General features: G+C 37.9%; 1 protein-coding gene across 4 annotated transcripts in view; it reads right to left on the bottom strand.

The window, feature by feature from the left end:
* Nucleotides 1-3512: 3512 nt before the first annotated feature.
* Nucleotides 3513-27338, bottom strand: part of NRG3 (neuregulin 3) — a 1058853-nt gene continuing 1035027 nt past the window's right edge. For 2 of the 4 annotated variants that reach the window (XM_047072602.1, XM_047072603.1), the window contains exons 7-9: nucleotides 14492-14619; nucleotides 9794-9964; nucleotides 3513-4020 (exon numbers count right to left, since the gene is read on the bottom strand). In XM_047072602.1, coding sequence (XP_046928558.1) covers nucleotides 3513-4020; nucleotides 9794-9964; nucleotides 14492-14619 — 807 coding nt within the window. Of the gene's footprint in view, nucleotides 4021-4261; nucleotides 4334-9793; nucleotides 9968-14491; nucleotides 14620-27338 lie in introns of all 4 variants that reach the window. The other 2 variants (XM_047072600.1, XM_047072601.1) reach the window with 2 other exon arrangements.

Here is a 27338-nt window from a genome sequence, read left to right as displayed (position 1 = left end):
TGTCTCAGGGCGATATTTTCTGGCTTACAGGGCTGGAATCAAAGGAACCACCATCTCCCCTCACTTAGGGAGCCAGGGTTTCCTGTAGCACCATACAGCAGATGGGTGTGTGTGACTGCTGCATACAACAAGCGGACTCTGGTGGAGACCTGATTGTTGACAGCCTTCACCGTGGTCGCCAGAGGGCTCACTTAAATTGCAGCCATCATTTAATCCGGAAGCCAGTGTACACACTCTTGAAGTCGGCTTGGCCCTCCTTTTCTCTTTTTGGTAGGTCTGATATGCTATTATTATTATCAAAAGAGATTAATTTGTGGAGTTTTAAAATCAGTGCTGTTCCTCCTGCAGAAGACCTATTGCTACTTAGAAATGATGTGAATCGCTGGAGATGGAATAAATGGACAAATATTAAGTCCTTAACTCACAGCAAGGTAAATATTGGATTAGAGTGTAAAACAGAGCATTTAATAACGTACCAAAAAAGTCAGAAAGAAAATTTGGAGGCCAATTCAACATCATTTCTATTATTTCTCATTAGCATAAAATTGGTCATATATTTTGCACAACAGCGTTCCACAGCAGTCACTGGCAACTTAGAATAACATATACTTTATGCATCAAAAAAAGACTAATCAGAAAATGATTCAGAGTAAAAAAATAATGAGTGACATTCATTATTCAGTAAATAACTAATCCGCAACTTACTTAATCACAAATCTCCAAATATCTTCACATAACAAAGACAAGGAACATGAAGCAAAATCAAAGGTGTCTTGTAGAAATAAGCACCTCTCTGTAGGCACATGAGCTTGAAGGACAAGGTACCGATGGCTCCAGGTGTTTGTCATGTTATATCAACTTTGAGTCTTGATGCTATCAGCACTTGTCAGGTGGTGCCCAAATATGTGCATTTTGGGCTTGGACCCTTTATACAGGAGAGCTTCATATTCCAAAAGGAGACAAATAACTAATGAAATAACCATTAATATCTGTTCTTCATGGAATATTTTGTCTTGATTATCAATTAGGAAGTAACTATATCTCTAAACTACATCAGACCGCCAGTGGATATGCCTGATATTCATGTTCATCAGGATGCACGAAGGTGTTTATAATCATATGATGTATGGTTCCACTTAAAAAAAATGAGTAGGGGGCTGGATTAGGACTCAAATTTGGTTGAAAATATTCAGTCTTTTCAGAGAAAATAATATTTGACTTGACTGCTGCAGGCCATGTAATTATAACCTGCTAACTAGGTGAAATCTGTATGAATCCTTTAGTTATGCAACAGGTAACATTTTCATGAAAAACCGAAGAAACAAGGTTGACTTCAAAAGACTTGTAAGAGTGATAAATTTCAACCCAATAACATATTGAATACGCAGCTTATGGGATTTTTTTTATATACTTGTAAATGAAGACCACCTTTCTGAGATATTCCCAAAGATACAATTTTTTAAATGGGAACCTAGATGATCTAGACATTAAAAATTTGTAATAATCTTTTAAGAGTCTAACAGCATTACCTCTATATTTAAAATAATGTAAGTATAATAGGACAGTTAATGAATACCAAAACCTTTTGTTAAATATAAAATGCATTTCTACCAAAGTGTTTTTTCAATATTTGAGACCTTGAAGTTTCACTAAACAGTGTTGATAAGAAAACAATGATTTTTTTCCCTACATGGCATATGTCTATTATTAAAGAATGTTCTCAAAGAGCAATTTGCTATGTATTTTAAACAGAAACAACATAAACTCAAGAAAGAATTGTATATATTCAATATTTGTTTCAGAAATTACATTCCCTTTCAAGGTAATGTGAATCTTCCACAAGGAAATTTAACCAAAGTCTTCCCAGACTGCAGTAAAAGAAATCTTTTATATACTTTCAAATACTGTGCCTTTTTATTTAAAACAGTGTAAACATAACAACTCAACACCACCAATAATTGGAAAAGACTGGTTAGGTGAACACTAATTTCCTTGAATGCCCCATGAAAATAAGGGTAAATAAAACAGACGAATCTTCAGGAGAAGTTTCAGTTCACCTCAGCAGTGGTAAAAATATTGCTTTATTCCAAATGAACATACAACACAATTTACTGTTCTTTTGGGGGCTTCCTGTGAACTGAAAAGTCTGGGCTTTGTGATTTCAACAATTTATTCTTTCCATATTAACCACAGAAGCCAATGTCTTGGTCCACAAATAGTAGACTTGCTACAAAATAAATAATAATGAGGATGATGAGAAAGCAAAGGGTAACTTTCAGTTTGATAATTGGCTTGTGTAAATAATTTAAGTACGCATGATTCAAAATAAACACACATCCTCAACTTGCCTTGTGATACTGATACCATTAATGAGCCAATAGTTGTTCCTCTCAAAAGTATTCACACCAGAAAATGATCTTGACATTGTCAAGAGTTTTAAAGGACCCCGCCATGCAAGTGACCTTGATTTAAGAACTTACTAACTGAATTTTACACTTAATGTATAAATTCAAAGTGAACAGATCTGAGAGGGAAATTTCTTTTCTGAATATTAAATTCCCTGATGTTTCAGAACAAATTTTAGCAAGCTTAATATGCACACACATGCACACACATACACACAATGAACACATGTGCATACAGCATACCTGTGCTCAAGTGAGCAAGCACATACAGACACACGCCTGTGCGCACGTGCACGCACACACACAGACACATACACACACACACACACACACACGCACAAAGGGCACGCACACACTGAGAAATGCTCCTTTGGAGCCCCTAAACAATCTCAAAGAAAAACACTTCTTTCTATTAGCATGATTTTAGTGACACGACATTGTGATTTTTCTCGTCTCTTTTTCTATAATAATTTCACACCTCCCTCTGAGATTCTGTGCCTTCAAATTTCAGAGGAAGCTGGCACATAAGAGTAGCGAAGATTGTCCCCCAATTAGTCCTTCTATCTCTTACCCTCCCCCTTACAGAGTTTTTGTGCCATTCTTCAAAAATGAAATAGAAAACACTACATTTGTTGACAGGACATAACCTGTGATGAGGCTGTCGAGTGAATAGAAATTTAGGGGTTGGGACTGGCAAGGCAAATGGCAAGGGCCACTTGCTCACTGGCACGTCCGCCCTCAGGATACAGCTCATCTCTTTGAAACCAGGTAACTGCCAATGCTTTTTTATGAGGACACTGGTGCTGTGGGGCTAAGGGTCTGAATTACCCACATCTACTAAGAGCCAACGAGGCCGGTGTTGGGACTAACTGAAATTGTATTCAGAATTCTACCCAAAAGCTTTCGTTGTAAGCTTTATCCCTCCTGAAACGTTTCTTTCCCTTTAAAAAAATATTTTGTTAAAAAACAGTATGATATGAGGGCGATAGACTATTTGGTTTCTTCTAAGTAGATGCTCTTAAATTAATGCATATAAATAATTTGTATTTAATTTCCTCTCTTTCCTGTTGAGCAAAGCATAGAATGCACAGATTCCTCCATCTCAAGTCACTTGGTCAATGCGGAGTCTCTTTGTATTTCATTTCTTAAGACAAATTGTGCCTCTCTTTCTGATTTGGCCGTGGGACTCAGGGGGAGAAAGGCTGTGTTTTCACTTGCACTGTCCTCGGTTTCTACGCTGGCCAGTTCGTAGTCTTCTGACCGCCTGGCATCAGTCAGAATTCGGATCTGCTCCTGGACAGTTTCTAGCAATATTTTCACTTCTTGCTGTTCTGCTATAAGACAATCGCTGACTGGAATACTCACATTGACAATATCAGCAGAGTAGGAGTTTTTGCACCATTTGATGCTTTTGACTTCAGAAATCCCTGGCATTTGCATGCAGGTTTCCTCTAGACCCACTGAAGGGATGATGGGCACGGAACTGGCCCTTGTAGATGAATATCCCATCAGGTCCTTTTGATCCAAGCTATTAAAATAGGAATTTGTCTCTCTTGAAGGCAGTTGCATATTTATGGATGCATTTTGTTGGGTTTTTAAACCATTGGACGAATACCTGAAAAAGAAACCGAGTGTTACATATTCTGCTTTCGGCTGTGCTTCTTAGAGCAATATTCAGTCAACAAAGCACTTCCACATGCACCATCTCACTGAATTCTCACAGCAACCCCATGAGACGGATAATATGCTCCCAGTTAAACAGAGAAGTAAACTGAAGCTCAGATAGGTGAAGTGACTTGCCCAAGGTCACACAGAAAATAAGTGACAGACTGAGACTCAAACCCAGATCTTCTTACTTGAAGTCCAGGGATCTTTCAACACACCACAGCTGTATAGGCAGGTGGGGTATAGTCTTCCTGACCTCTATCCTAGAATACAAAGTAAATGGGGATTGAGCAGGTAAGTGTGGCCTTTCCATAGTGACAAACAGGAAACCCATAACGGCATTACTCCACTCCATCCATGTGACCACCCTCTCAGCCCTGGTTTAGTCTGTAGACTTGTGGCCACACTAGTTGGAGGCAATCAGGAAGCCCGACATCAAGCATCAAGGTACTACTGTCCTGAGTTTTACTGCTTCACACTGACTTTAGGGGGACCAAATCAATTTTCATTGGCACTCTATAGAAATGCCTCACTGTCAGACTGCTGAGCCTACAAATGGGAATGGAGGCATATGATTCCTCTCTGGGGATGAACGTGAAGTGAGATCCATTAGACAGATTATAGAGCAGCTTTCTTCACATGGTTTCTGGAGCCAATTTAGGTATTATGTTGGTGCAGGGCAACAGCTTGACAAGAATGCCAACGTGCCATTCCAAGTCCTTTGAATAATATGCCAGAATCTGGCTAGTCCCCTAATTGCCTGTTCACAGCTAGTGAATTTTCCAGTGCCAGAAAGTGGGGGCAGGTATGTTGTAGATTCACAGAAATGTGGTCTGGGATCTTGAACAGTAGTCTCAATTCTCTTGGTTTATTTGTCCTTAATTTAAATGTTAAATTAAACATTAAAATTTAAGCATAATCTAAACATACCCACCCTTTATATAATAAATCTTATTCCCCTTGTCTTACACCACAATGTAAATAAAAATCATGTTTATAAATGGAAAGAATAATTGCAATGAAGTGTCTTGCATACTAAACAGAGGTCTTTATTGTAAGGACACAAGTTAGAGCAACTCAGAAATCTGTGTCTCCACCAGACAGTGAAAATACATGAGGAACACATTTAGGTGTCTTTGCAGCTCCATCCTCTTTTACTATGCCTAATACAGACTTGGCAATCAATAAATCCTGATCGAAGGGATGCATGAATACATGAACAAACCTTCAAGGTAAATGCTCCCTTTGTATCCCAGTTAATGTCCATTTCAAACATAATAACAGCTGACATTTGCAAAATGTTTTTAAAAAGCATGCTTATGTCTAATTACCTCATTTAATTTTTTAAAACATGGGTTTATTTATTATTATTACCATGCAGTGATGAATAAATAAACTAAATTAAGGGGCACTCAAATGACTTTCCTCAAATTATACCTTTGGTAAGAGGCAGAGGAACAAGTTAATCCTAAATTGTCTTATTGAAATTCTTCCTAGCAAAGCCAGAAATGAGTGGGCATCCCACGATGCACTAGAACACCTTTTTAGGGATGTATAATCTTTCTTACAATTACGATCTAATTGTATAGCCATGTACAAGGCAATTCCCTGGGTGGTCTTATTCCTTTCACATAAGTGTTATATGGCTGAAACTATGACCCTAAAGTTTCTGATCCATGACTTAATTTCAACAAGAAAAAAGGGGGCAGATTTCAGGGCTTTGTGTTCTGTCCTCAGTGCCATCCTGTTAGCATCATTAATACGTATGAAGATATAGAATGTCTGCTTATTGCATTCACAGAGCCAAGAAATAGAATTGAGATACAATTGTATTCCATATAGATAATCTTCTGGATATATCAATGGGTAGAATCTAACAGGTTGAAATGTGATGGTGATAGGTGCAAATTCCTATACCCGCATCTAAACATTGCTTGTTAAACTTGTTGGGTAAAGGCATAAATATCTCAGAGGATTTTAGTAAACTGTAGCTTCATGACTACGTTGGCATGACGATGAAATAATCAAAGGCACTTTGAGCCAAACTGGGGCAGCCTTCTAAATTAAGGACTTAGGTGAAAAAGAGGAATTGCAATTGGCTTATGTGTCACCTCACAAGTCAGGTATGGGACACATGGCTGGCAATAACTGAAATCTAGAATGTTACCATAACATGGAGATGGCACCACAAACAATTAGAACTTTCCAAAAATGTAGATCTGACATGATTTTAAGTCCCAACACCATTACAAGCTCTGGAATCTTAAATCAATGGTAGTCACACTTTAATTTCTTTCACTAATTAAAGGAGGTGGGAATCCCTAGGGGGATTCCTCTGGAGACTACCTGAAGTAATGCCCCTGGGCTATTCAGCCAGATCCACACTATTCAATCCTCTCTTCCTCCTCAGAGTTGCTGTGAGGGTCCCAGGGCTGGTATTTGAGAGAAGCTACACTACTCTCCAGAAGTTTAAGCAAGAGCGAAATTTCTAATGTGATTCTGGATCAGAAGACACTTCAGAGTTCTGTGTCCCTTAAGAGTCACAGACTCTTTCACAGTTTTGATCCATGAGCTTGTCATTCATTGACTATAAAATACTAGTTTGAGTCGCCCTTCCTCAGATCCCTCACCAAAGAAATCACAGTGCATTTCATTTGTAACTACGTGAGCCAAAGCATCCTTTTAAAGGTGAAAAAAATCCAACAGTTAGTCACTTGGTTTGATTCCCAGGGGTTCAGAAGCCAGGCCAAGGAATCTGTGTTTCTGTAGGGGACTCCAAGCCCTGGTTCCTGGAGCACATGGCATGAGAATCAACTGGCGAAACTGAAGAAACCCACTTCTCCCTCCAGGGCCATACACTTAAGAGATTCCATGTACACATCATCCATGAATGTGATTTTCTGCACATTTCTTTCCTGGTTCGGTGGTTCATTTAGTCAGAAATGCTAAGTATTCAACCTCAGTTCTTTTACATGGGATATGCTACCTTGCATTAGTCATTTAAACTCTGCTATCCTTAGTGTGTTCAGTTTTAAAATTCCCGAAGGATAACTTAAGTCTGTCAAGTTGCTAGCTAAGTGAGGTGGGTAGGCAGTACAGTTTGGCTCCTTCTACTTTGAAGGTGGCGATTCAAGTTTTGTGATTCCATTTCTTTCTGTCTAGCATATGAATACATTAGTTTGATTTGCCTGACAAAGACTAGTTCAAAGCTCTGTAAACCATTGCCATGGTCGTCAGGGGTCCATTGATGGGGGCAGAGAGGGGGAGGGAAGCTCCTGAAGAATGTCCTCTCCACCTCATTCCTTCATCAGGCTTCCCTAAGATATGTGCTGGGCTCAAGCAGGGCTGAAGTAAGTACCAAGGAGGGAAGTCATATATACCAGGAGTCTTAACTAGCAGACAGTGCCCACACACTTGATAAACAAGCAGCAGATGGCTGATAGCTCTTGTAAATTCATTCACTCCCCCTCTGGGCTAGGGCCAGATTTGAAGAGGGCCTTTAGCTGTGAAATTCTATTACCAATCCCATTTCCAGTCCGGTGAGACGGTCAGTCCCCCAGGAGTGGAAAATAGCTGTTTTCAAGAACTGAGAATAAGATTGCTTCCTGAGATTCATTGTGCTGAGCATACAGTGACTTAGAGTCACCATTTATCAACATCGTGTGCATATCACACACAGGAAAATACATGTGGCCAGCCAGCTGGAGAGAATATTCCAAACCCAATGATTATTGAACCAAAATAAAACTACCACTATGCAGACAGTAAGTGTAAGTCTCCCAGGAGGTGGAAGACAAAGCAATACCTGAACTTGTGTGGAAATCTCTGAAGATTCGTGTATGTATGTTTCGAGCCTGTGCCTGGCACAGGCTCAGAGCATCCTTATACCCGGGACATATGGGATGATAGTTGTAACAGTGATAAATGGAAAGAAAGACACCACAGGCTGGGTTCTGTCTCTACCCTAAAAAATCTCTGAACTTGATTTCCCCTCACTTGTTCTCATTCTTAAGTAACAAACGTTATTAGTGACTTAAAAATCACTACCAGTGATAAGTGATTCAAGAGGAAAAGTAATTATGAAACACGATTAATTATAATTATAGGCTAAATGCAAGCTCCCTTTCCAGATATAAGGCAAAGAGAAATGCAAACTGCTTCTTGACTTGAATTACACATTTTGGACAACTTGGCTGTTATGTTGAATTTGCAACTGTCACCCCAGATCTGTACCAAATGTATTTTACAGTTCATTGGGAATTGCTTCAAAATTACAAATGTCTTCCCAAGGAAATCTGTTGCTGAGTTTGTTCAGACAAGGCACTCCTTGCCAAGAAGAAAAGGCTCTCTGATAGAAGTCTCCTACCTGCTTTGGCCTTCAGTTTGATATGGACAGACTGGAAAGATCAGCCAGTCCGAAGCAGCAGAGAAACCTGGTCTGCCTTATCCAGAGTGATACAAACTAGATACAATAAGAACCTGGCTTGAGTGAGGGAACGGATTCCTGAAATTTCTGGAATGAACCCTGATTGCATGACTTTTGAAATTAATAATTCTAGAGCAGTTCCTGTGACAATAAATGCTAGTACTACTTTTCTGCTTGTGTGTCAGGTACAAGCCCTCTACACATGTGATGTTTAAAAATCTGTCCAGGGGCGCCTGGGTGGCTCAGTCGGTTAAGCGTCCGACTTCGGCTCAGGTCGTGATCTCACAGTTTGTGAGTTCGAGCCCCACATCGGGCTCTGTGCTGACAGCTCAGAGCCTGGAGCCTACTTTGGATTCTGTGTCTCCCTCTCTCTGCCCCTTCCCCACTCATGCTCTGTCTCTCTCTGTCTCTCAAAAATGAATAAACGTTAAAAAAGATTTAAAAAAAAAATAAAATAAAATAAAAATCTGTCCAACAACCCATAGGAAGGCTGGTACGATTTTGCTCAATTTATAGATGAGAAAACTTAAGCTCAAAAGATAAAATTTTTTCAAGGATGAGATTTAAAATCCAGTAAGTTTAAGTAAGGGCTACCATGTTTGACTGAACAATTTATGCCAATTAGGTGAATGGGGGCTAAAATTCATCCTCCTCCACTCACCATGCTATGAACCCTATGAGGTCAGTGTCCACTCGGAGGAAAGGGCACCTTCTGCACTGCAAGAATGAGTAGTAAGCCATGGTATCTGAAGCCCATTTTTCCACACCTACACCATAAATGAACCTAGAGATCTGAGTTCAGCAGGTTGTGCTTTGACAATATGCTGCCAACTTTGAGTGAGACACACTCAAGAATTCTCTGGATGGAAGCACATACTATATATAAATACATTACAGGTTACTGTAATGGAGTATTGCCCGACAATGTTGATTAGAGAATTAACTATTTTTTTTTCAAACCTAAGAATGAAGGAATACATTAATCCTCTTAAGAAATCTCTATTTTTTTAAATCAAAGACAAATTTCCAGTTGTTTTAGCAACTATATAACATGTGTCTAGATATCTATACACTTACTTGCTCCCAGTGTTATTTTTCTAACATTTCCCTAATATCTATTTTAGTTGTACCTATTCTTTTAAGTTAGATTACCTTTTACGGAACAAATATGGAAGTAAGCATAAATAGACAATTAATGACAAAATCAATCAATATAACCCCAAGGAACACAATAACTCAGTTTAAAGTTAGAGCATTAATGATACCCTCCCTAAATTCCATTGCTTTTAAGACCTACCCTTGACAAGGTATCATATCCTGGTCCGGGATCCTTGATTCCTCAAGTTGCTGATATGCTGGTCCCACGATGCCACCCAGCCTACTTCGGGGCGAGGGGGGTGTCCTCCTGAAGGCATTCCTATGGAGCATACCACTCCTTTGCCCTGGGCTGCAGCAAGAGGAGAGACTCCTGCTGGAATGAAAGAAAACCAACATAGCAATAACCTTACAGGTGGCTGCTCAAACTTTTCTGACACTGCTTTTTCACCCCAGACACTCAAAATTCTAGGCTCCATTCATGACTGTAGAATATCTGCTAGGAGGAGATCAGAAGTTGGTGAATCCATTCACCCTCGCAGAAACTGAGACAAAGAGAAGTTCCCATGTTTCTGGCTTTCTAGTTTGAAGTACAATGGACTAAAACAATTGCAGCTTTCCAGCCAAAGATAAGAGGTGGGCTTAAGGAGTTCTCAAGCTCCTAATTCTCAGCCACCCTCATTATCCAGGATATAGTAGCTGCCTCTCTAATAAAAATAAAAATGGCTTTGTTATTAGACACTGACAAAAATTAAACACAGGAACCCTCAAAGGGATTCACAGGGAAAAGTTCACAGGGAAAAGTGTTAATGGTAGAATAAGTAAACCTCATTTGAGTTGGCATTGTTTCTTTACCATATGTGTTAAATTCCCAGTTCACTACCACAGATTCTCCTCAATCTTGAGAAACTACATTGGTTTTCTTTTGAACTGGCTTTTAATAAACATCTGATTACATATTTTATTTGACTCATATATCCAAATACCCAAATAGCCACATTTTCAGATGCCTTCAAAGGGCAAAAGGCATAAATGGGATATATCTTACGTGAGATTCCTTCATAGATCATGCTAAACAAAAGCACTAGACTCTATAAAAATCAGTGGCTAATTTGACCAATTATGTATCCCATACCCATTCCCATCGCCACCCCCACTGGATTTACCCTGCAACCATGGGGACAGTAAGAGAAACTCTGTTGTAGACATTTCATGAGATGCCAGTTTATGTGGTCAAGCTGGTTCTGCAGTGTTCAGATAGTAAGTGAACCTAGAATTTCTTGCTGCATTCTCACTTAACTCTAAACAAAACAAAACAAGACAAAACAAAAAAAGCCCTCCTAAATTTACCAGTAAAACCCTACAGAAAAAGATGAAAAATATTTTCAAAATTTCAGCAAACCTATCAAGTTCTAAAGGGACCAGACTCCCAAAGTAATTTTACCCATATCACTACATGATTTGGAGTTCTGTAACTTTCCATCCAGCAACATTACTGTTAGTTCTACTTAACAGATACAAAACAAAACATCTCAAATATTATTTGAGATCAGAGTTTGAGGCCTGACATTTGAGTCCCCATCGACCCTTTCCTAGTTTAGGCAAGGTGACTGATCAAAGTTGACACTCTTCAAGCCAACATTAGCTTCCTGAGTTTGTGCAAATACCAGGTCATACCTTGCAACATATTATACCTTCATTCGTTATCATAATATTTCCTATATGTTGACAGCATGGGACCTCTAGTTAGGTCTCCAAGCCAACAAGTTCAAAGAGTTATAATAGCTATTTCCCCCCTCCCTTCCGGCCTCTATCTGTATTTTCCACAAGCTATTATGGAGTCCGTGGGGTACTTAGGCTGTGGCACTGGAATTAGCTGCATCTGGGGGTCATCTCAGGTCTGTGCATTATCAGCAGTGTGATACTGGGGGAGGAATTTCTACCAGAATTTTGAAGGGAAAGAGATGGTACGCTAATTTGGGTCATTTGGGGAGATTTTACAACTTACAGACATGTCTTCAGTGTGTAAGGGGTGGGGGGGGAGTCAACATGGGGTATATTCTGTATGTCTGGGCAAGTAACAACGGGAAGCTGTTACTATCCCTATAACTGAAGGGACAAAGGGAGGGGGGACTACCCGAATGGACAGAGAAGGAGAGTTCTAAGGAGAGGGCCACTTTGCAGGCACTGTGGCCCAGGAAGAGGGACCAGGGATGCAGCTGAGGGAACCAATCAGCGAGGGAGGGTGAATATGGGCCGGGGCTGCTGTACCCTTCCACTCTCCCATCTCTTGTCTGTGCCTCAAATCAAGCCAGTAGAAGCCAGAGGACAAGGGAAACTGCTGCTCTTTCAGGGCACCAGGCAAGGCAAAAAAAAGTAAAAAATAGATATGGGCAGGAGAGGTGCAAAAGAAGGGTATCAGCATCATGCTTAAGTATTTTCATAAGACTGCTATAGGGCTAAAAGAGAGAAATTATACAACGTGTTTAGCATGGAACCTGGCACGTAGTAGGTGCTTAAGCCATGAGTTCTCCTGATCTCTCCACCACAAGTGACAACTCAAAGGCTCGTACTAATCACTGAAAACCCTGGTCTTATTTCACTCTAAAAAAAATCTGCACATGTGCTCTCTATAAAAGAGTTACATTGCTAAAATATAATGTAGTACGTATGCCATGGCATAATAGATTTTTCTTTAAGAAGAAAGAGGATTTTTTTCCTTTGAACTAAACATGAGAAATAATGGCTTTGAATTAATAGCTTTGTTATGAGTTATCCAAATAAGTCATATTTGCAGTGCACAAAAAGAAATTAATTATGCAGAGCCAGCCAAACTGTCACAACAACAATGTCTTCCAGTATGAACTAGTGACCCATCTTAAAAAACAGTTCCTCACCTATTGATCAATCAACTGTTCAAGCCTTCTAACCCAGTGGCTTTTGGGAAGTTATAGAGCAGTTTGCAGGATATATAAATCAGTGACCAGGTTATCAATCATGAAAATGTTTAAGTCTACTGCATGTTTTACAAAACAAAAGCTATGATATATTAAACTATAATTTACAAAGTTCTAAAAGCGCTTTATAAATCAACCCTCGCCTATCTATCAGGACACAATGTATGACAACAAATACTGCAGTGCCATTGAACCAAACAAAAAGGAACACTTCTTAAAGATGACCTTATTTAATTTGTGAGTCTTTCCTAGAAATATAGTAGAAGCCAAGTTGAAGATGAGAGTATGCCAACAGACAAGGAGTAGGGGTAGGGTATTTGCAGCTCAAATACATTAGAAACTGTAATTCTTTTTTTTTTTTTAGAAACTGTAATTCTTTTTCATTTCAACTTTAAAACATTGATGGCATCATATAGTACTAGAGTAATATTATACATAATTATTTTACTCCGCTGGCTGGAACACCACTTCAACATGTATTATAATCAGCAGGAGAAATGTTGTTTTGGAGAAAATATACATCTTATAAAAGGCTGGTAATTTTGGACTTATTTTTCTAATTAAAGAACTTCCATTAGATCCAGTGAACTAAAATGCTCTTTTAACAGGCAAATATCTGTAAATGCCTCAATTGATATAAGCCAGACTGGTGGTTAATAAAAGCAATTATCCAATAGCCAAACATATTGCAATTCCAAGTTGAAAATATTTAAACCATTAAAAAAAAACTTAGCAAAACTTTGGTATTTCAGTATCTACTCTTGTAGAATAAGAAAAAAAAAATCACCATCCAATAATGAGGATTAGTATCGAGAGTGAAAAACTCCCAGTAAATGTGGTCAGCTTCAAGAAAAATCCTTTTTTAGGGGACTCATTGAGAGTCAAGGAAGAAGATAGTTTCCTTGTATAATGTGTGTTTCTGTCATGGAGGTTTTCAAAACATTGGCTAGATATGTGAAAACTAAGGGTCAACAATATTTATCTGTCATTGCTGGGAACAACTTTTTTTTTAGGTTCTTTTTAAATGTATACTTGATATGCAATGTTATATCGATTTCAGGAATACAACATAGTGATTCGACAATTCTATACATTACTCAATGCTCACCACAATAAATCAATATTATTTTTTTATCTTATCCTTTTCTTAAATCTTTTCATATATGTTTAAAAAAATTTTTAAATACCATACTTCTCACTAAGAAAAGGATTCTTAAATCATTCCACAACGTCCACAAAGACTTGGGCTGTAGATTCAGTTGCATGTAAACATAGCATTAGTCCCAAACTTGGGCACTCGGTATGGAACAAAGACTTTCCATTTTCAGATTCTTGTATGTAAAATGCAGCATGTGACTGGAAGATGCTGAAGAACTTGTTTGGCCTCAGAATGTTATACAATTGGTAAGAGAACTTTATTTTGGGCTTTCTCCCCCAAACAGCCTGATTTCTATGGTCAGCTTGCAAAAGAGTGCCACCCCATTGGTAACAGATCTTACAAACCCAAGGTTAAGATCTGCCAAGCTTCCTCTCCCTGAAAAGTTTTCCTTGTGTGAGAACCATGTTAGAAGACCTGGAGGGTGTCACATCAGCTACCTAGGGAAGAATTAGTCATTAAATTTGCAGATGGTGATAAGGCAGGCTAGGAAAAGTCATGTTTTTAATAGTTTTTCAGAATGCAATTGTTTCATTCACTGGTCTGTGTCTGCAGCTTTGATGGGTGTTGTTAATAATTCCTTCAGGCTTCTTATAGGGACATTGCTGCCTGCTGTTATCTTTGGTTTACTTGCTGTGAGCTGTTTGAGCATCCACTCCATGGAGAACTATAGGGGAAGCAAGAACAATCATCTCTTCTGAATAAGATTGCCATTCCTTGGCATGTGTTGTCCAGCATTATATATAGTGTGAACGTGCCCATTCCCACCATGAGTAACTACCTGTACCTGTGGTGTTTGACAGATTGGCTTCCTCTGTCAGGAGAAGGGACCTCTGGGAATGACTGGGGGCCGGCAAAACTTGACTCCATCATTTTCTCCAATGCAGTCACTGGATGCCTTTCCGCCTTTGAATACTGTGGGAAACCACATGCACAGAGTTGAGCTGGAGGATAAGTTGTGGGAGGAGGGTCTATCACACCATAGCTAGATATGAAAAAGTTGCCGAACTTGCCAGTAACTTGTCCACTGGGCACCTGAGCAGGAGAATGATAGAGAAATCATTTGCACCCCATTTCTCACACACTGAGTAGTCTCTGCCCTCCCTCCAAACATTCTGTGCTTAGATAAAGGTCCATCCAGGAGGGTTCTTCACTTAGAATTTTAAATATGTCTTCTCATTTCAATCTACACCCATGGCACACTGTGCCTGACAGGCAAGAACACAAGTATTTTTTATTTAATGTACATTTTATACGCACAAAAAATTAACTAGTACCTGGACTACTAGTAGTAGGGATTCAATAAATGCTGATTGAGTGAACCCCAGAAAATTCTCAGAATTAAGGAAAATATTGATTCAGAGTTTCTGTCCACCAACCTCCACCATTCCCCTCCTTCAGCATTTACCAAGTAATTACTGTGTTTAACAAGAGAAATTTGTAAGCATTTCACTCTTTATATTTATTTATTAAGCCTTGGTTTCACCTTTGACATACAAGGCTCAGGAGACTTTTGGAAAACTGATAGAGGTGACACATTAAGAAAAACTTTGTCCCAAGGAAAGCATCACATGGCATCTCAACCAGGCAGCAAGTTGTCAAGTTTAATACTCTCTGGACACACAGCATTTGAACAAGCAACAAAGGCTAGTGAGTTTCTTTTCCAGAAACTCCACATAAAAACTATCCCAAGAAATGACATTTTTAGAGTGCTAACCAATCCAGGGAAAATTTCAAAGTCTGTATATTCATATCTAATGTATGAACAAGAATTTCAAAGAACAATTAACACAGATGTGCAATATACATATGAAAAGGTATACAACTGCACATATTTTGTAAAGGGATAAAATTCAGAATAGAGAAATTAAATTTCAAGAAGATCTAGTAAAGTTACAGATCCAAGAAAAGCAGACCTGGTGCAAATATGTTGGGGTACAAATTTTCAGTATGTTCCAAAATATTGAATATACACACCCTTTGATCCAGAATATTACTCCTAGGACTTATCATTATTAGTAAAATTATAAAAGTTCAAAATGATATCATCACTACCGTATGTCAGTGGTACAATTTTTCCTTTTTTAAAGTTTATTTTTTTCTTTTTCTTTTTAAGTGTATTTATTTATTTTGAGAGAGAAGGGAGGGCTAGAGTAGGGGTATAGAGAGAGGAGAGAGAGAATCCCAAGCAGGTTGTTAGCACAGAGCCTGGTTGTGGGGCTTGATTTCATGAACCATGAGACCATGACCTGAGCCGAAATCAAAGTTGGATGCTTAATGACTGAGCCGCCCAGGTGCCCCATTTTTCTTTCTTTCTTTTTTGTTTTTTTTTTGTGTGTGCAATTTTTAATAACAAAACAGAAAACAACCATAAAAACAGTTAGAAACAATAGAAATACCCACAAATAAAAACTATACAACTATTGAAAAGAATAAAATCAAGGTATAAAAAAGTATGCCTAGGGACACCTGGGTCGCTCAGTTGATTAAGTATCTGACTTGGGCTCAGGTCATGATCTTGTGGTTCATGAGTTCGAGCCCTGTGTTGGGCTATATGCTGACAGCTCAGAGCCTGGAGCCTGCTTCAGATTCTGTGTCTCCTCCTCTCTCTGCCCCTCCCCAGTCATGCTTTGTCTCTCTCTTTTTTTCAAAAATAAACATTAAAAAAAGTTTGCATAATATGAAGGCATTTGCATAAATAAGGAAAATGCAGCAGATACACACATGTTGTAAGTGTGTATCTATCTATCTATCTATCTATATATATACAAATATGTGTGTATATATATATAGAAACACACACATATATTTAGCTTTATGTATATATATATGTGTGTGTGTGTGTGTGTGTGTATACACACACGAAAACATATATAGATTTTGTATGTGCATATATATTTCTGTGTGTGTTTGCATGTCTGTGTGTTTCCCATGCAACCACACAGGACACAGATGAAATAAAAAAAGGAAAATACACTATGAACTGGATGTTTTCCTTGGGGAAAAGTGTATCAGTGGATATGGGCTATTGAGACTAGGCAAAATGTCAAGGTTATGTAACTAACCTTAAGATGGCAATCTCTAAATGTTTGCTTTTTTAAGTACTTCCAAAACAAACCACATAGTGGCAGTAATAACCATGTCTTGAATCATAATCTACAAAATGGATTTAGAGAAGTTGGTCAGACTTTTTGCAAAATGGAGTAAGTTGACACAGAATAAAAAGAAGATATGGAAATAATTTGGAAAAGATGGTTATTGTCAATAATCCAAAATTTTAAAGATCCAAAAATGATGTAAATACCTTCATGTGTGCTTTTTTTTTGACTGATTAATGTCAATTATTACAAACCACCATGGGAAAAGTGAATTGAATGGACATGTTACTGGATGTAACCAACATTGTGACCTTCCATTTGACTTTCAGGTTTTATAAAAGACTGACTAGGGGTTTGTTTGATTGTTTGGTTTTTAATCCCAACTTCTTTAACATTTATTTATTTTTGAGAGACAGAGAGAAGCAGAGTATGACAGGGGAGGGGCAGAGAGAGAGGGAGACACAGAATTTGAAGCAGGCTACAGGCTGTAAGCTGTCAGCCCAGAGCCGGACGCAGGGCCCGAATTCACAAACTGCGAGATCATGACCTGAGCCGAAGTCGGATGCTCAACCGACTGAGTCACCCACGCGCCCCTTTAATCCCAACTTTTAATAAATTCATTTAGAAGACAAACTTGCTTGGAAGGCTCAGCTACAGAAACAAGTGACATAATCTAGAGGTATCTGTGTCAAATGGAAGGAGGTAAGTCTGTGCTCCTCCAGAGGTCTGTGGGGGCAATATCAACCAAGTGTTTCTGGAGCATCTAGATTTTCTAGAGAAATCACTGAATCATTGAAAGTCAGCAAGCCATTCATTTTTTTTTTAAAGCAATGTATGCCAAACAGACTAATTATGTGTTGGGGCCATTAGTTCAGAGCCTCTGCCTTTTGGGTGTGTGTGTGAAATTCCAATTGGTTTTTATTTTATTTTCCAGTGTAGTTAAAATACAGTGTTATATTAGTTTCAGGTGTGCAATATGGTGATCCAACAGTTCCATGCATTACTCAGAGCTCATCAAGATAAGTGTGCTCCTGGGGCGCCTGGGTGGCACAGTCGGTTAAGCGTCCGACTTCAGCCAGGTCACGATCTCACGGTCCGTGAGTTCGAGCCCCGCGTCGGGCTCTGGGCTGATGGCTCAGAGCCTGGAGCCTGTTTCCGATTCTGTGTCTCCCTCTCTCTCTGCCCCTCCCCCGTTCATACTCTGTCTCTCTCTGTCCCAAAAATAAATAAACGTTGAAAAAAAAAAAAAAAAAAAGATAAGTGTGCTCCTAATCCCATCACCTGTTTCATCCATAAGGCACCAACCTCCCTTCTGGTAACCAACCTCCTCTCTGTTTGTTCTAGAGAATCTGTTTTCTGGTTTATCTCCTTTATTTCCTTTGTTTATGTATTTTGTTTCATAAATTCCACATGTGAGAAAAATCACATTGTATACGTCATTCTCCGACTTATTTTGATTAGCATTATACTCTCTAGCTCTATCCATGTAATTGTGAATGGCAAGACTTCATTCTTTTTTATGGCTGAATAATATTCCTGTGTGTGTGTGTGTGTGTGCGTGTGTGTGTGTGTGTGTGTACATACCTCATATTTTCTTTATCCATTCTATGGACAGACACTTGGGCTGCTTCCATCATTTGCTTATTGTAAATAATGCTACAATAAACATATGAGGTGCATATAGCCTCTGCTTTGAATGAGATTTTTGATCATGAAAGCTAAAAGGCTCTTTTTCAAAACCCTGGATGAAAGTTTTGAATAGACTCAACCTCTTGGTTTGCTTATTTATAGTATCTATAATAGATAATATGTTCTAAATCTTTTCTTTCAAATGCTTGCATTGTTGTCATACAGTTGCTTTCAATTATACTATTTTGGTCAATTAACACAAATTTATTTTCAAAATTTATTATTTTGGATTTTTCCTCTCTCACACAGACTTTATGAGAACCTTTCATTGGTGGCTGTGCCTAACATGAGATTCAGGTTTAAGTTGTTGTATTCCTATCCAGGGTTGGTTGAGACATATGGAACACTAAAAATATACAAATCATTTGATAATCCTTCAAACTAATATTCTATACATATTGGTTCAAATGAATTTAGAGATATATTCCAGTTTACAGTTCTGACAAATAAAGAGCTTAAAAATTGTCATTCCTGTTCCTACAATAAGAAAAAAGCTGAACAAACTGAAAATCAATGACTGTTCTTATATCCATTCAGTAATTGAAGTTGCATGACAAACCACCACTCTGAAATCTGGACAGACAAGACAATACAAGAACTATGGTCAAGATCAGCTTACCTAGAGCAGAACAAAGAACCAAAAAAGAGAAAAAAAAATCATCTCATATCTGACATGGGTAGGGTGAAAGTAACCATTTTGAAATGGCTGTTTCTACATGAAAAAAGACATTATCAAAGCATTATATCACCTGAGGGAAGAGTTTCCCCCCTGAGTCCCTGCTCCTGTAAACTTCCTGTCTCACATAAGGGGGAAAAAAGGGAAGAAACACTTCTCATGGTCATAGGCCAGTAAAAGAGTGAAATATAATCATAAGATTATAGATGAGTTCCCCTCCACCACTCCTTAACACCACATCAGTAGGACTCCTCTATAATAACAGTAGATTACAGCTGACAAATTATAAGACACGCACTCTACTTAAGAAGGAGTTCTTAGGAGAACCCAAAGACACAACTAAAAACAAAACAAACAAACTAATAAAAGACATTAGCTGATTTTAAAGACCCTGGCATCTATAGCTAAAGCAAACATTAAATGAAACCCAGCTGCTATCCAGATTAACATAGAACCTACACTAAACATGTATTTACCTGAGGTCTACTCAACGTATCGTTTACCTTTTAACAAAAAAATCTAAAGGCATACTAGAATATACGTATATTTAAAAAATGAAGTCTGAAGAGACAAAGTAAACACCAGAACTTGAATCAGGTACCATAAAAGTGTTGACATGATCAGACATGGTATTTATAAATTTTTTTTTTCAACGTTTATTTATTTTTGGGACAGAGAGAGACAGAGCATGAACGGGGGAGGGGCAGAGAGAGAGGGAGACACAGAATCGGAAACAGGCTCCAGGCTCTGAGCCATCAGCCCAGAGCCTGACGCGGGGCTCGAACTCCCGGATCGCGAGATCGTGACCTGGCTGAAGTCGGACGCTTAACCGACTGCACCACCCAGGCGCCCCCAGACATGGAATTTAAAATAAGCATGATAACTATGCTTAGGGCTGTGAAGGGAAAGGTAGACAGCATGCAAGAACAGATGAGTAATGTAAGTGGAGAGATGGAAACTCTATGAAATACTCAAAAGTAAATCTAGAAATCTAGAAATAAATAAAAAATACTATAACATAACTAATGAATGCACTTGATAGGCTCAAAATTAGATTGGACACAATCAAGGAAAGAATCAGGGGAGCTTGACTATTAATCAATAGAAACTTCCTGAAATGAAACACAAAACAAATACTGAATATTAAAAAAAAAAGGAAGAAAGAAAGGAAACAAAGAATGATAATACTGAGAACTGTTGAATAATTTTATATGGTATAACATAAGCATAATTGGAGTTCCTAAAAGAAAAGAAAAAAAATGGAGCAGGAAAAAGATTTGAAGGAATAGTGACTGAGAACTTTCCAAAATTATTGACAGACATCAAACCATAGATACAAGAAGCTCACAGAACACCAAAAGACCATACAGAATAAATACCAAAAAAAAAATCTATATCATAGCATATCATATTCAAACTGTATTTTTAAAAGGAAAAAAGAAGTAAAGAAATAAAAAAGTAACACAAAGATAAAATGCTGAAAACAAAGTCAAAAATTAAAAAAGTAAATAAAAACCTTGTTTATAGAAGAAAAAGATAAACAAATACAGTGGAATTCTAACGAGAAATCATTCAAACAAGAAAAGACAATAGTAAAATACTAAAAGTGTTAAAAGAAAGAAATAGGGGTCATGGTTGGCTCAATCAGTTGAATGTCTGACTCTTTGATTTTGACTCAGGTCATGATCCCTGGGTCATGGGAATGAGCCCCAAGCTGGACTCCATATGGAGCCTGCTTGGGATTCTCTCTCTCCCCAACCCTCTCTACCTCTCCCCTGCTTTCTCTCTCTCTCTCTCTCAAATTAAAAACAAAACAAAAAAACCCCACCAAACTGAAAATATATCTCTGGTTCAATTATCTTTCAAAAATAAAGGAGAAATATAGATTTTCTAGACCAACCAACAAACAAAAAACTGAGGCATTTCGTCACCAGCAGACCTTAATAGAAGCTCTTCAAGGGGAAACAAAATGAGATAGATCAGAAACTCGGATCTACATAAAGAAGGAAAAATGCCGAGAAGTAATAAAAAAAGTACATTAAAATATTTTATTTTTCTTATTAATAGATCAAATAGAAAAATGTTCAAAATAATAATATATTTTTGATATAGTATATACACAAATTAAATGATCGACAGCAATTTTATAAAGAACAGGAGACAGGAATTGAGGATACCATGAAGTGGTAAGGTGCTATTTGAAAGTGGACTTAGATTAATTGTAAATCCATATTGTCAAATCTTGGGCAACCACTAACAAATTATAAAAAGAAGTATAATTGGGATGTTAGGAGAGGAAAACAAATGGAATCATACTAAATAACTAAAACCAGAGAAGGAAGAAACAGAAAGAACAAAAGAAACCAAGAACAGGTGCAAAGAATTTAAAAGTTATCAATATGGAAGATATTAATTGAACTATATCATTAATCACTTTAAATATGAATGGTCTAAATACATCAATTAAAAAACAGAGATTAGGGGCGCCTGGGTGGCTCCGTTGGTTAAGCGTCAGACTTCGGCTCAGGTCATGATCTCACGTTCTGTGAGTTCGAGCCCCGCATCAGGCTCTGTGCTGACAGCTCAGAGCCTGGAGCCTGCTTCAAGTTCTGTGTCTCCCTCTCTCTCTGACCCTCCCCCGTTCATGCTCTGTCTCTCTCTGTCTCAAAAATAAATAAACATTAAAAAACAAAACAAAACAAGAGATTAAAAGCCTGTATGAGAAAACAAAACCCAACTATCTGTGGTCTACAAGAAACCCACTTTAAATATATAGGTCAGATAAAAGTAACAGAGGAGATAAAAACATGTTATAGTAATAATGATCAAAAGAAAGCTAGAATAGGTATAATAATTTCAGGCAAAGAAGACTTCAGAACAAGGAAAAGTATTAGGGATAAAGAAATATTTAAAAAGTATCATTTACCTAATGATAAGGGGGCCAGTTCTCCAAAAAAGATAAAACAGTTCTTAATATTTATACACCTAGCCACAGAGCATCAAAATACATAAGGCAAAAACTGGTAGAAGCTCAAGGAGAAACCGACAAATCCTCTATTATACTTGGAGAGCTCAACATACATCTATCAGTAACAGAGGTTTAACAGGCATAAAATCATTAAGGATATAGTTGGGCCACATGGCATGTTCAATCAACTGCATCTAATTGATATTCATAAAATACTTCTAAAACAGCAGACTACACGTTTTTTGAGCTCACATTCATCCAGATAAATCGCATTCTTGGCCATCAAATACATCTTAAGAAATTTAAAAAAAATTGAAATCATAAAAAGTATATTCTCAGACCATATTGAAATTAAGCTAGAAATCAATAGGGAAAAGACAGAAAATCCAAAAAACTATTTGGAGATTAAACCACATACTTGTAAATAACAGAAAGATCAAAGAAAATGTCACAAGAGAAATTTTAAAATATTTTTAACTAATTGAAAATGAAAATATAACATATCAAAAGTTGTGGGAGGTAAAGGAAGCAGTGATTAGAGATAAATTTGCAACATTAAAGCCTTATATTTGAAAAGAAGAAATATCTAAAATCAGTAATCTGAATTTCCACTGAAGGAAGCCAGAAGAAGAAGAGTAATTTAAAACTGAAACAAGCAGAAGAGAAGTAATAAAAGTTAGAGAAGAAATTAATAAATTGAAAACAGGAAAAGAATAGAGAAAATCCACAAAAGCAAAGCTGATTCTTTGAAATGATCAGTAACATTGATAAACCTCTGGTCAGTCTAACACAAGAAAAAAGAAAAAAAAAAAAAGGAAAGAGGGGTGCCTGGGTAGCTCAGTCGTTTAAGCATCAGACTTTGGCTTTTGTTGTGACCTCACGGTTCATGGGTTTGAGCCCCGCATCAGGCTCTGCGCTGGTGGTGTGGAACCTGCTTGGGGTTTGCTCTATTCCTCTCTGCCCCTTCCTCACTTGCTTTCTCTCTCTATATATATATAAATAAATAAGTATACTATAAAAAACAAAAAGAAAAGATTTTCAATAACAGAAGTGAAAGAGAGGCCGTCACTACTATTCCCACAGACAGAAAAAGGTTAATATAAAGGAACTCTATGAACAACTCTATGCCCTCAAACATGATATATTGTTGAAATGGACCAGTTCTTTGAAAGACACATGTCATCAAATTTCACACAAGGGGAAATAGGCAAATTTAATTGCCCTATATCTATTAAAGAAATCTATCTCTTAACAAAATAAGTATCATTTAGGAGATCTGGAGATCCCAGGAAGGCGTACCGACTACTAAGAGAAATGAACTGTGTTACAAACATATGAAAGAACATTAATGGGAGGTGGGTATCAGGGATGTGCTGTCCCAAGTAACTTTGGAAATGAGTAGAATCTGTAGACTAAAGGTAAAAAGCACTGCACATAAGCACTATCTGGTTGCTAGATATATCTTTGATCTGTCTGCTGAGAGGGCCTAGAAGAAAGGACATATTCATAACCAAAACCTCCAAAAAACCTACCCTGAATTGATTAAACATATCAAAAGGAGACAAAGACCAACTGAAAGAGACACCAAAGCCAAATCTGAAAGAAGTTGATATAAAATAAGAAAAAAGTATTTATTGAATTATAACTCAAAGTATAAAATAAATATCCATAAGTTCAGACTCTTAGATAAATAATGGAATAAATAAATGAGGAACAAGAGATAAACTCTTTGCAGTAGCATTCCGCATAATGTATGTAGATAATCTGCCTTCACAAACGGGGAGCACTACTCTTTAAGTGTGGGCTACACAGAGTCACTTCCTTCCAAAGAGAACTCTATAGAAAGGGGAGGGAGAGTAACATCACACTGGAAACTCCTAGCAATTATTACCTCAGAGGACAATGGAATCACCAACAGTGATTAAGTCAAACTGATAATGTGTGATTTTGATATGAGCAAATGATTTGGCACTTTATCTCTGTTGTCTTTCTCCCTGCACCCCATAACCCCAATCTAATCATGAGGAAAACATCAAACTAATGCCAGTAGAGGAGCATCCTACACAATACTTGACCAGTACTCCTAAAAACTGTCAAAGCCACTAAAACAAGGAAAATCTGACAGTCACAGCCAAGAGGAACCTAACAAGAAATGACAACTAAATGTAACATGGCATTCTGGATGAAATCTTGGAACAGAAGCAATTAGGTAAAAACTGAGGACATCTGAATAGACTATGGATATGAGTTAATAACAACACCTGTCTGTGGGTTTTAATTTTAACAAATGTACCATGCGGGTGTACAATGTTAATAGGAAAACCCGAGTACAGGGTATATGAGAACTTATTGTACTATTTCTGCAACTTTTCTGTAAATCTAAAACTTTCCCAAAAAGAAAATCTACTTTAAAAATAAAAAAATAAAAAGAATTTTTAAAAAGCAAAAGACACACATGAGAACAAGAAGAAGGAGTGGGGAGGAGGAGGAAGGGGTGGAGGAGGAGGAAGAGAAAAATTATTATTTAGAGACTGAGCCTCCCTTTATTTTCAGCCATAGGCTCTGAAGGTGTATAATCCACTCAGCAAAACAGCTAGTCTGCACCAACCTCCTTAAAAGTAGCTTAACTGACCAGGATTATAGCCTTTGGACATTTTATGCTCTATGCTGAAAGCATTTATTATGGCCCCTTCCAAAATTTATACATTTCCATCCCTGGAAGGAGTTACGGGCTGCACAATTTTATCCATCAGATAATATCTCCAAAAAGCTACCTGTCTGGTTCTTTCCATTAACATTTCTGTACAATGTTACAAGGATGGTAGTTGATTCCATGTTCTTTCCTGGCACTCATGCAGATCTTGACTTTTTGTGTGTATACATGTTTTGTTAAAATCTCATTCAGTATAATGTACAAAATGTCACTTTAATACCTCATAAGGAGATGCCTCAGTCCTTTCACTAGCCCTTTCAACATGAGCTGAAACAATTTCCTTTTAATCATGCACAGAGGCCCTGGTCAATACTGTTATCTCTTAAGGAAGCACTCAACCCGACTGGCTTTCGTGAAAGCCCACCTTGTGGCTGCTTCTGGGTGCTGAGGACATCTACTGTTGTTTGCACCATCACCTGCCTTGCTCCTAACACATTGTTGATGGTGCGCTGAAATCAATATACCTGTCAAATGAAGCAGGTGCATGTTGGAAGTAGGGCAACGATGTTGTTTCCAGGTCTGCCCAATGCACGCAGCAGGAGTCAGAAGGTTAAATAAAAGCATGTCTGTGTTGGAAAGCAATGATGACACAGCTGATAATCACCTGGTCTGGAACCCCAGGCAATAAAGGCAGGAAGGAGGTTATTTTTAAATGGTTTTAAATGTCTGTCTCTCTGCATTGCTCCCAGATCATCTATGTCTGTCTCAAAAAGTTCTTTACTAGAAGTCTGACTTAGGAGCCCAGAGCATGGTGAAAATCAGCAGTTATGGGATAATTCAAAGTGTGATTTCTTATGCAAGTAATTAAAAACAATTTGACTCCAGCTGTTATGCTGGGAATTTCTGCACCATATCCCAAGCAGGAAGAGCTATACAATTGCAGTCAAACTTCAACCCATTTCCATGGAAACACTCTTTCCACACACTGGGCACAGCAAATACTCCTCCTCACCCCTACCACCTACAACCCACCATCCACCTCAACCAAGTGCCCCATTCAGCTAGGTGAATTGAGCATGTGTCATTATCGTTCTGTCTTCTGAGAGAGCTCTTTGCTATTACCATATTGTCAGATCAGCTCTCAGACCTGCCTTCCATAAGCTCTGATGGGACTGTTCACTATTGACTGGAAGCCTTGGCACATTTGTTTGTGGATTCTATCACTTATCGTAATCAGTAAGGACATTGTCATTTAGAGTTATCATTGTATACCTTGTTATTAATATAGTGCCTAGTCCTTACTAAATATTTAATGTATATTTGAATAGGTGAATGTATGAATCTATAATGAATCAACAAGTTAAATTTGATATTTAAAACAGGACATCAGGTTTTAGACTAGAACTATTCAAAGTTAACTTTGATTCATGCTATAAAGAAATTACCTCTTCTGACCAACCCCCTTCAAACTATCTGATGAACTTCAACTCACTCCCAAGACTCTGTTCCTATGTTACATATTTTGGGCAGGATTTATTATTCCCCCAGACAATTCTGGATGTCCTTTTCCATTCTCTAATAGCAAATTGACTTAATGTGTCTACATCATAGAAAAACTGCTGTGTATGCTTACGCTATTGTTTCTACCACTATGCTGTGAGCTCCTTGAGGCCAAGATCCATCTCTTCTGTTTGTATTTTTCAAGCTCTTCATTCAGTGCACAGCATAGAGAAGTATTCAACAAGTATTACAGAATAAATGGATGCCTCTCTCTACCAATTATCAAGACTGTGTTAGGCATTAAATTCTTATTATTCTCCTTATGGATGCAAATATTATCTTCCAATTCTTCCTCACTGAATGTTCCTCCCATATAAACCTATCTTTCCTAAGATGGTTATTGAAAAAAAGGTGGGAAGGGGTATATAATTTTAGTCCCTAACTTTTCACTTACATATATTTTCTCTTTATTTTAAGAGAGAAGACTACATCATCTCTCTTTTAATGACTTCTCTTTCTGATCCCTGAATCAGGCTGAGAAGTGTCACTCCCTTGGCCAGTCTAGAGATTATAATGCTAGCCCCAGCTTGCTTGCGCTGGCGCTCTCTCTCTCTCTCTTCTCCAGGACAGAGTTAAATGAGGTCAGTTCATCTCTCTGAGTCACAAATACTTCATTTTGTAAATGATGGTTAGGCGCTAGGTGCTTGTGAGGCATTGCCAGGTCTAGTTCTGCAGCCTCTGAGTCGAGTGTTTCCAGAGTATGATGCTGCTTCACTGGACTAGGTGTTTCACATCTTGTTAAATGACTGTAAAGTGAAACCCTTCCCCATGAATGTTTAATGAACTTAAGGGAATGCCAGACGCAGACTATTCATTTGTTAAACACTGCAATTTGCAAAGAATTTCAAGTAGTTAACTTGGGATTCAAGATAAAATAAAGACAGATTTGCCTGATATGGTGTCCTACTCTGAAATTTTCCCTCCAAGGATTATAGTGTACCTGGATAACCCATCCACCCTCTGTGTAGTAGAAATAACCATAGAATTCCT

Source organism: Lynx rufus, unplaced genomic scaffold (assembly GCF_022079265.1).
Source record: "Lynx rufus isolate CCGP_SWC_20201006 ecotype Redwood Valley unplaced genomic scaffold, mLynRuf1.p SCAF_11, whole genome shotgun sequence".
Classification (NCBI taxonomy): Eukaryota; Metazoa; Chordata; class Mammalia; order Carnivora; family Felidae; genus Lynx; species Lynx rufus.
Note: the sequence above shows the minus strand (reverse complement) of the source record. Positions and strands in the feature narration are given on the sequence as shown.